Consider the following 10,597-nt stretch of genomic DNA (forward strand, 5'->3'; position numbering starts at 1 on the left):
CATTCTAAATAGACTCTCTGTCCATACAGCAGACAGAAGAAATCAGACAGCTTAATGAAGTCAAAAAGTTGAGGATTTTTTCCTTAAAATATTTGCGATGGAACAGAAGAAGAAATTTTAGCGGTACATGAATCTGAAGTGCGTTCGGCTCAGGAAAGCAACTATGAAAAAACCCCAAACTCTTACATTTATAATTTCACAAAATTTAAGAGTCATACTGCTTTCCTTCTTCTCTAGTACCCAAAATAAAAAGCAATCAGCAGACCAAATTAGATCTGCAATTACAACAGCATACTGCCTTCAGTGGGGCTGCATAAGTGTAACGCATTGGACCATAGCAAACAATGACACTGACAGTGCACATGGAAAAAAGTCTAGCTCATTCTCACACAGCTGTGTTGGTTTTGCAGAACTAAAAGGAGTTTAAAAAAAACCAACTGGAAGTTATTTTTGTCATTTCAGGAAAGATAACTGAATGCAGAGCAGAAAGATTTGGTGAGTAAGGTGGTGTTATTTTTCAGAACCGAAAAGAACTTTAATATGACTCAGGTAAGCACTAGCAGGACAACGTTTTTAGAAATTCTGTTTCATGATTTAATTACAGCCAAACTTTTACAGCATTGCAAAAATGCTTATAAATTATGAGTTTCACTTTCGTGTGTTTTATTAAATCCCCACATAAGGAATTAAATAGTTTTATGCGAATCTTAACTTTACAGTGAGGCTTGAGAGAACATCATAGGCTTAGAGCTCAGAATGCAAATAAAAACAACCCAAAGACATTTCTAAAATATCAGTTTGGGGAGCCTGACTCATAGTTTTAAATGCTTGAGGTTGGTAAAACTGTTTTTACAGTATTTACTATATCTAGATGTTAAACAGTTTTCCCATCCCACAAAATGTTTCTTGCCTCACATCAGTATAAAACCAAGAACCATTTGAAAACTTTCGTAGGGACAAAGCTCACAAAAACGATCAGTTAGATCTCACCCCTGTGAGACAATAATCAGTTGACTAGCTTACTCATCTAGGACATGCTTAAATGTGGAAAAGGAACTTTTGCTTAGATCTTCACATTCCTCACTGCAAGCCTCTTGGGAGCGTCTCCTTCTTGGAGATTCTGACTGGCAATTCTACAACGAATTCAAGAAACCTTTCCTGACCCAACTGCTCTAAAAGCTGGTAGGCATGAGTTTCAGGTTTAGGCTCAGCTTTTTGAAAGAAGCTAAATTAAACACATTTTTTCAGACCAGCACCATTATCTACAATGTCTTCTTTACCACTGATGGTAAATGACTCCTCAAATAAGAGCACTCTGCAAGTGCTGAAAAGCCACCTGAACGTTATAAGGACATCCCTAAAATGTTTTGTATACCCATCCCAATGTAGTATCGTGACAACAGACACAGGATTACTCCTGCAGATGGGAAAAAACAGTGGGAGCTAGCAAAGAGACGGTATGCATAAGGGAAATGCTTCAGTGTAATGCACAAACATGAAAACTTCCTAAAGGTATCAGAATYGAGCTTGAGAAAAGTAGGACTATCATTCAGATAAAAAACAGAACAACTAAACTGGATCCAACAACTTACTGTGGATTTTTCAGGCGACACAGGAACATCAAACGTTTCATTAATATGGTTATCCAGTTCTTGCTGTGAGTGTGAATGATGAATTTGGTTCCAACTGTTCCTTTTAAATTGTTTGGGTGGTAACGCAGGAGGCTGCCCATCTATAGGAGTCTCTTGAGATCTAAATGCCAAAACAAAAGTATGAAGCGGAACAATAATTAGATATTGACAGTTCTTTTAAGATTCCAAGTGAACTAAACAAGTTGCTAGAAGAAACCCAGAGCCTGAGGGCTGAATATATGTATATATTTTTAGAACTACAAAAATCTATTGTAGTGCAGCAAAGTTCAAGTGTATGTTTGGAAGTGATGCTGTTTTCTTCTCGAAAAGCAACTGCGCACAGATCTAGTAAGTTCATTTTTTATGCATGACTGCTTTTTAAAATGTTTTAAGCACTCTTAACCCACTTTATATTTGAAAATTGTAAAATCCACTGTTTTTATACTCTGTAGTCTTCATAAAATCTTATTTCTAAAATAGATATCTTTCTTAATATATATTCCCCAATAAGAAAATCAGTTAGTTCACATCTTAAATTAATGCCTGCCATTTAAACCTTAAAAACAAACAAGCAGCATAATTTGCATTCCTATGCTATTTTGGGGGTTTTGATCTAAAAAATACATAAATGGAGTGCAAATGCGTCAACTCAAATATCCCCCCCCCACTAATTTGAAAAGCTCACTGGAGATGACAGTTTTGAAGTTTCAATTTTTCAATTTAAAGTATATGCATACATTTCAAGATAACTTTATTTTTATTTTTGCTTAAACATATTTCCTTTTGAAACACATGTAGCTTTAAAATATTTGTCAAGATGGGCTTCATAACACATTTTTTGGTTGAGCTTTAACACCAACACCAAGAACAAAATAGGGAAACCTTATATTTCTGTTTTAGATCTGCAAAGCACTGTTCCATAAATTAATAAAAATGTTYACTGTGTTTATGCATAATATGGATAATTTCCTTTATTACTCCTTTTGGAATAAAAGCTTAACTGTATAATTTGTATTACATAAATATGATTCATCTTTCATTATACGGCTTTATACTTAAAAATTAAGAATGTTTTTAGAGGCCCAAAAGGGCAGTTAGCACATAGCTCCCATTAATTTAGTTTGAACGCCAGTTTCTAAATACCAGCAAGTCTACATGCTTTTCTCCCTGCCAACCACATTAAGACACATTATTAAGTAATTTAGCTACTTATGCCAACAGCCCACTGATAGTAGTGGCAAATCCAAAAGCCACCAAGAATGAAGTTAGAGGTTACAGCTAAATCTAAGGAGAAGCCACCGCGAGAAGCAGTGGTGCCGTTCCCTCTTTCACCCGCACGCGTGCTGGGTGCTGCCTCGAGCGGCTCTGGTGCTCCCCCCGGGCTGATGCAGCTTGCCCAGCACCCAAAACGCGCTGCCCTTCTGGAGGGACCCTGCTTCGCCCTCTGCCCGTTCAGCAACGTGGGCCTCAGCACCGGGGCAGTAATTTTAAGTGGAGGAAAGTACATTCCCAGGAGGCAGAAGGAGGACACTGCCCCTTTCATTTTCAGCAAGTGGTAGGATTAAACACACACACACACAAAAAAAAAAAAGTAATCACGCAAATTGTCTTACTGAATTGATTTGGTTTAGCCATGGAAAACTGTGAGGCTCTCAGACTACATTTCATGTTGCTGCAAGTTAGAAAACTTAAGGCAATAACGCATTAAATTCCATACTGTACAATTTGTTTCTGTGCAATTAAAGAACAGCAGATCCCAGATACACGGCTTCACGTAAAAAGGAAAGTCTAAATGATATAAAGTAAGTAATGAACATCTTCCAAAAAGCATGATAACGGAGAGCAAAAAGGAATATTTCACTTTGAAAAACACATACATTTCCCATTGCAGAGAGAGAAAAATACGGYGCTTGCCAACATTTGCAAAATGAATTTTCAAGGCAACTATAAATTATTGATTTACAAAGGTCAGCCAGAGCTTTTTAACTCTCTACGTATTTATTCTTTCATGTCTGGCCAGCATGGGTTATTCAGCCTTTTAAGTAAAGGGCAAGATAGCCATATATTTTCCTGCAATGATAATTCCTGGGAGTTTTAACCTGGAAGAAAAAAAAGGAGGGGGGGGAACATCCATAGAGACACAAAAGAAGCAATTCCACTAAAAAGTAAAAGATGGCATCTTCTGTTTGACCAGACGCCTGTACATACATGTCAACAAACACAAATAAATTCCTACAGAACATACAAACCTATAGAAAACATTTCAAAAGCAACTTAAAAGAGCATTTTAGCAGTAGCAATGAAACTCCCGCAATATATTAACATAATGAGTTGTGAGAACTAACACAATCGAGCCTTGGGCAAAAACTTCCCCGCTTTGTGTTTGCCCAGCCAGCTTTGCCCTTCCTGCCCGGGCCCAGTGACAGCAGCCTATTTTGCAGGCAGAGCAGCTCCCCGCTCCTGCGTTCGGCAATTTGCATAGCAATGAAATAACGCACAAAACCTCGCGCAGACAAGCTTTGTGTATTTTTGTTGTAGATATCCGGTCTGACCTTCTAGCGTATTAAACAAAAAGGTTCATAAACATCCCCGTAAGTTTATTAAGCTGAACATCTATCATGGGCTTTTGGAGTTTAAGGTTGTAATTACCTCAGTAAACTACAAGCAGAAATATCTCAATTTACTTTCAAATAGCACATGCAGATGAAGACAAAAATACAGAATTAAAGACTGCATTATTTAGGCTGCAATATCCTTCTAAATTGCATTGAAACACTTTTTTTTTTTTTTAAACTATATTTAGTCCATCCTTAAAGAGATTACTAACCTACAGCCTGTCAGGCGAGCCATGTTACTTTCTTACATATACAGACTTGATCCATAAATACAAATTTCAATAATTTAGCAGAGAGATTCTAAAGTCCCCAACTTACAAACTGCTTACTCAGACTTTCCCACTCAGAAAGCTCATAATGTTTAGGAAATTGGTTTTCGGACTGTAAAACAACGTAATTTCAAATTATACAAGTTAATACAGACTTCATGACTCTTTTTCTTTCATCAATCTCAAAACTTGGATCAATAATGTACCATCTGAGATTTTCATAAGACCCTGAATCCATATTACTTCATAAGTTTTTGATAATCAGCATCCTCATTCTTAAAAATATCTTACGTTAGATACCTCTACTGGGAGCCTAGCTTCCACTTTTAACCTTCCTATGAGGGGAAAAACAAAACTTAGTGACAGAAGAACAATATTTTTTCTTCTTGAGCATGAAAAGTGCAAAATCATGAAAAAGAACATCCATTGCAGCATAACTAATTTGCAAAACCACTTCCTCTCTTTTTAAGATTCATTTCTACGGTGACTTCTACAAGAAATCAGGTAGTTAATAAACAAGCCCAAATGACAGTCAGGAACATTTATTACAGTTTTATTGAAATAGTAATTTAGAGTAAAGGCATATGAATAGAAGAGAAAGCACTTAAGAACTGTATCTCTCCACCGTTCGGTAGGTGTTTCTCCTAGCTAGCTTCAATTGCTTTGGAACAGAAAGCGCCTGACTCTCTGCAGCCTTAGTACAGTAAAATTCAAATATAAGAAAACAGTCACAAGTGTTCGGGTTTTGAGACTCCTTTGCCTTGTGAATAGGTGAAAAAAAGCCCACGAAGAAAAGGAATTTTGTATTATCAGGCAAAAGACTGACTTTAACACTGAAAGTTAAACAACTACCTGATGTTCGAGTTGTAACTATTGCATTTTATTAAAAAAAAAAAACTTGTATTATTTTACAAAACTTAAAGAAAAAAATATTTTTTCCCCATGAACAATTCTGCACATTTGAAAAAATGAAAGTTACAGTCCAAGTAAAGTTTTAAAGCAGTGTCCAAATATCTTCCCAGCATAATTTTTCCTGAGATACACATATTGTTTAAAAACATGTAATTATGTGTTATTTTATAGATCTCAGCTGGGAACTATTTGCACCATTTGCACAATTTCCTTGCTTGCAGAGATCATACAAAATTATGAGGATAGGTATAGTATTATATGTATATATCAATAATGAAAGATATGGTAGAAATGTTAGTAAGATGTGCACCTTTTTTCCAAATCATCTGTACTGTGGCCACTAGTTACTTTTTGAATATTTCAAATCTTTGAATAACTCACTTTTTTTTTGTTTGGAAATAAATGTGCTTTCCCACAAGCACAAAATTCCTGCTAAGAGAAGCTTTCATTTGCATTCCTCTATAATAATTAATTTTAATTTTAAACCAGTGTACAGTCTGTTAGATTGCAACTACGTAAAGCAAGAGAAGTGCTGCAATGAGAAAGGAAGCCTTCCGTAATTCACATCTACAAAAGCTATGTTATCCTTCTGAACTTTATGTGTAATACTATTTTTCGTTTTGCCCACCATAGCACTGGTAGATCTGCAGTACCATAGTTTTTTTTCTGCTAAGTTAAATATTAAAAGTGCTATCTTTAAAAAATTAAAGATACTATTCTGTAACTAAATTCAAAGCATGCGAAGAACCTCAGAAAGCTGGGGTACCTAAAATGTATTTTGACTCTTAAGTAATTTGTACAGCTCATTTTTACTTCTGTGCCTTGACAAAAACCAAAATTTCCAAACTCATGGGAATTAAAAACCTGTATCACAAAACAACTTAAAGTTCTACCAAAAATACCATTTGCATCCTCATCCAGCCAGTGATGGTCATATTACAGCACACCTACATTTACACCTACATTTACACTGACAAAAATGAATGACAATCCTGCACCAGGAACATGTCATATATAGGCCTTTACTCCAGTATCATTTAATTTTTAATTTCTGCATGCTATCATACAGTAACAACCAACAGCACTTACGGTGATGATTCCAGTATTATGCTATTAGCCTGGGTGGAAGATGGAGATCTGTGATTCACAAATACTTCACTTGGTGAAGMGTGAACCACATGGTCCACTAAATGTCCAACTGATGAGGGTCGTAAACGGGCTCCTTCTTGAGTGAAGGCAGAGTTGCGACTACAAGGGAAAGCATAGCTATGCAGTGTGAAAAAAATCTCATTATTAATCTACATTTCTTACAGCACTACACAGGCATGCTAAAACAATGGCTTTTCCCCTCAGTGCAGGCATATGTTCATAATCATAGTTTTATTAAATAATTTAAGCAATGACTAATTCTATTTGAGTGATTCTTTTCTGAAATACTGTGCTTTGTGGTTTCAAAAATCACTAAAACAACTATTTTGCCAAATGAACATGCTATGCTTCATAATTTTCTTATTCAAAGTGCCCAAAATTTATTTTCATAACACTACATGGCTAGTATTTTTCAAATTGGTTATTTTTTAAAGAACCCTGAAAGTAATATGGTCTAACGAACAGGTTACTGGACTGACTGTCAGTGAGACTGAGTCAATGAGATGAAAAATCCTGGCTCTGTTAAGTTCATGACAGAACTGAACCTGGATTCAGCCAGATCAACATTTCATCCCTAGCATCTCCTCCCAGAACAACCACAAACATTACTCTTAGAGCCCTTTCATTTCTGTGACCCAATTTTCCCATTTGAAAATTAGCATAGTGACATATGTATTATTCTTAAAATGCTTTGAAACTTGCATGATTTTTTATGTTAAGGTATAAGCATTATCATTACACAACGTTTTTAATCATTTTAAAGTGCTATGGATGCTTACAACAACATTCTTTTGAATAATATGCTGCAATGCGAAAGATCTTAAACCTTTAGGATTTATGCAATATAAAATTGGATAATACTGATTCTAAAGCAGTTTCAGCACACTGGGAAAACTGGTTATTTTCCAAAAGAAATCAGGAATGATTTCTCACTAACAATAAACATAAAACAGAAACCTTTATCATGTGAGAAGTGTGAGCTTTGAAAGGAATAAAAGAAATGCAGACAAACTGAGGGAGATAAACCTGCAAGGATTTCTGATGAAGTAACTTTCTCCAACGTTTATTTAAAAAAAAAAGTAGTATTCTATGAATAAAATATCCAGAATCATTACTTCTAAAATATTACACAGATTTTATTTTCCCCTCCCCTCAGCCAAACGAATAATTTAGTTTTAACTATGCTGTAGAAAACTCAAAGAAATTCTCAAAACTATGATGAAGTGCTACATCTTACACTTTATATAGGTTGAATGAGAAGCACCTAGAATGAGAATTCACCCTCAAATAGTTTATCTCATGAGAAGGTAAATGTTCCAGAGAGCTAATCTGCACATATTTTTGTGAAGTTTGTCTCCGTAACGCATTAATTTTTCTATCACACCAGTAGGTTACTTTCATTAGAGGCAGACAGTCACTTCCATAGGGAGAAGCGTCCACTCTACTTACTGATTTGGGGTTCCAGGTGGAGATCGTGACGGCAGGCTCTGGGTTTCTAACCTGTCATCAGACAGTGAGTTCCTACTCACTACTTCCCAGTCCATCCCACTCATTAATTTCCGTGACAAGGGTTTACTGGGGGACCTGGAAGAAAAAAGTAAAATGACTGACCAAAAATTATAGGAGGTAAGAACAAAATTATATAAAATGCACAACAGGAAACTGCGGATGGTCTATCATAGGAATCCAAACTATATGGAAGAAAGTAAACATATAATGCAAAACTATGTTTACATTGACAGTGCTACATTTCCTCAACACCCTGCACTCTACTTTCTGGACTTTGCACAAGAGCATCAATCCCTCTGATGTTAGAACATCATTTGACAACTCTGTTATTCAAGTTAACTGGCCCATTTGGATAACTTAGGTATATAGTATTTGATGACTGTCAGCTGGGAAGGAGACAGGGAAGATGGAAAAAGAAACTCTTAAACTTCATTAGCCATTTCCCATGCCTCAAAGAGAGGATCTGAGTCAATCAGTAGTCACCAAGAGGTCTGAATTTAGAAATGAAGAAAGGTCTAAGTAATAAAACTATTCAGCCATCTCAGGATTAATAGATGAACAAAGAGATGGAAACATCAGTCCAAAAAACTCCGAAAGAATCTGGAGAACTCAAAGGAGGGTAACCATCACCATAGCTGCTGGGCTTTGTTCCCTCAGGGATTTTCTTTGGGGTGACATGCTTTCTTCCAGTGCATGTTTTGACTCCAATAAGGCAGATAAAATCATCCTCTTTAAACTTCTTCCTGGACAACTTCCAGACTTCATTTGGTTTTGTGCTAGAAATGTCCTTCAGGTTAAAAGTGGGTATCCCCATGTTTTTATACGAAAAGAATATTTTCTATGGATTGTCATTTTTCAGTACTGAGGAAACTCTTTTTCTTCTCATTCTCCAGTCATCCCAGGATACCTGCTCTTCTCTTCTGTCATTTTTTTCCTCATTTTTCTTGAGCAGAGATGAGACTATATTCATAATCTCTCATGAAATAGTGTGTTTCCCTTTTATACTGGGACTCCTCAGATGATGCATCCAAGAATTCTGGTTGCCTTTTTCGTAGTAGCATCACATGGATTACTTGGTCATCCTGTGACTAAACATATCCAGATTTTTTGCTGGATACAACAACAAAAATTCTTGTAAACAATATGTCCTTGCATTTTGCATGAGTGAGTTTTTACTTCTACTACTTTGATGGTCCTATATAATTCACTTTCTCCTGTATCATTACCCAATCCTCTTTTACTCCAGTGATATCTCAATTTCATCAGTAGTCTCTAACTTTGCGTAATAAGGTGACAACGTATTTCTGTATCAGCTCTCTCCTCTATTCCTTTCCCCAGTTCCATAAATGCGTATCACAAAATAACTTCTGCTTTTCTGTCATCCAGGGATGTGGTAACTATTCTTTATCTCACCATTAATACCTTACAGATTTACTGAAAGTGCAAGTCCAGAAACAAGAAGCTTCATGTGTCAGCAGTTCCTTAATTTCTCAAAGTGCATCCTTCTGAAAATGAGAACTTTACTCACAGACATATTTTCACTTCTCATGGAATTTAAATTCAACACAAGCCTGTGGCATACCACCTTTAGCAGACTGTCCTCAATATGACCAAAAAAGTCTAAAATAATAACCAAGTGTCATACTGAATAATCTATATCCACATGCAGGAACATCTGTGTCTTATTAATACCAACAGCATTTGTTCAATACTAAAGGAGTGGTGTTTTATGTATGTTTGGGGTGTGTGTGCATTTTTTTTTATCATTGTTGTTATTGTTCGTTTTTGACTCTCATGCAGTTTCGAACATGCATTGCACACTGTTTTGCTGTTCTAAAGACTTACCACACAACAGCTTACAGAAATTTCAGATAAATGAGATAGGTTATTCTAAACATTAGTGATTCAGGCCTTACGCCAGCTGAAAAATTCTAAAAGTATATTGATACTTTGAAACAGGCAAAATATTATCAATTTTTCATTTCCTGAGGAATAAGACATACAGTATCCTTGTATATATCACTGTATTTAAACAGTTTTCATTTAATTCAAAAATAATTAGCTTGATATCATGCGAGTTAAACTAACATTTGAATTTGTTTAATTTGGTTCAACGGGGAACAACTCAACTTTTGACATTTTTCTTCACACCGGTAGCATGTTTGAATAGTTCTGAAAAAGTAAAATAACAAGAAACCAGCAGAAATTAAATACAACATGTCTAATAATTTATCTGTTCATTATTCTTTTATTAATCAAAGGTTATCACTAGCTGGACTTTGCTGAAAATAAGCTTGCAGCCAGCAGAAGAGCACCAAAAGACAGTTCTGGCAAGAGGTAGATTCTACTGCCAAACGACTAGCTAAAGGGAAAATGCTGGTGAACAAAAGGTATTATTAGCTAAATACAGGAAGGAAGATACAGTATTTTCTAACTGACATGTAAAGGGAGCTATTGAACCTTACTCGCTTTCGCTGAAAAATCAGCAAGTGGACTATAGGAAAGACTTTTT

At 35.8% G+C, this 10,597-nt stretch overlaps 1 protein-coding gene across 6 annotated transcripts in view; it reads right to left on the reverse strand.

Moving 5' to 3' along the window:
* The window catches only part of PTPN4 (protein tyrosine phosphatase, non-receptor type 4), a 96,126-nt gene that overhangs the window by 23,931 nt on the left and 61,598 nt on the right, over positions 1-10,597 (reverse strand). For 5 of the 6 annotated variants that reach the window (XM_026082151.1, XM_026082148.1, XM_026082150.1 and 2 more), the window contains exons 14-16: positions 8,026-8,160; positions 6,517-6,675; positions 1,593-1,752 (exon numbers count right to left, since the gene is read on the reverse strand). In XM_026082151.1, the coding sequence (XP_025937936.1) occupies positions 1,593-1,752; positions 6,517-6,675; positions 8,026-8,160 (454 nt within the window). The remainder of the gene's footprint in view (positions 1-1,592; positions 1,753-6,516; positions 6,676-8,025; positions 8,161-10,597) is intronic. The other variant, XM_026082152.1, reaches the window with a different exon arrangement.

Source organism: Apteryx rowi, unplaced genomic scaffold (assembly GCF_003343035.1).
Source record: "Apteryx rowi isolate R43461 unplaced genomic scaffold, aptRow1 scaffold_57, whole genome shotgun sequence".
In the NCBI taxonomy this organism is placed as follows: Eukaryota; Metazoa; Chordata; class Aves; order Apterygiformes; family Apterygidae; genus Apteryx; species Apteryx rowi.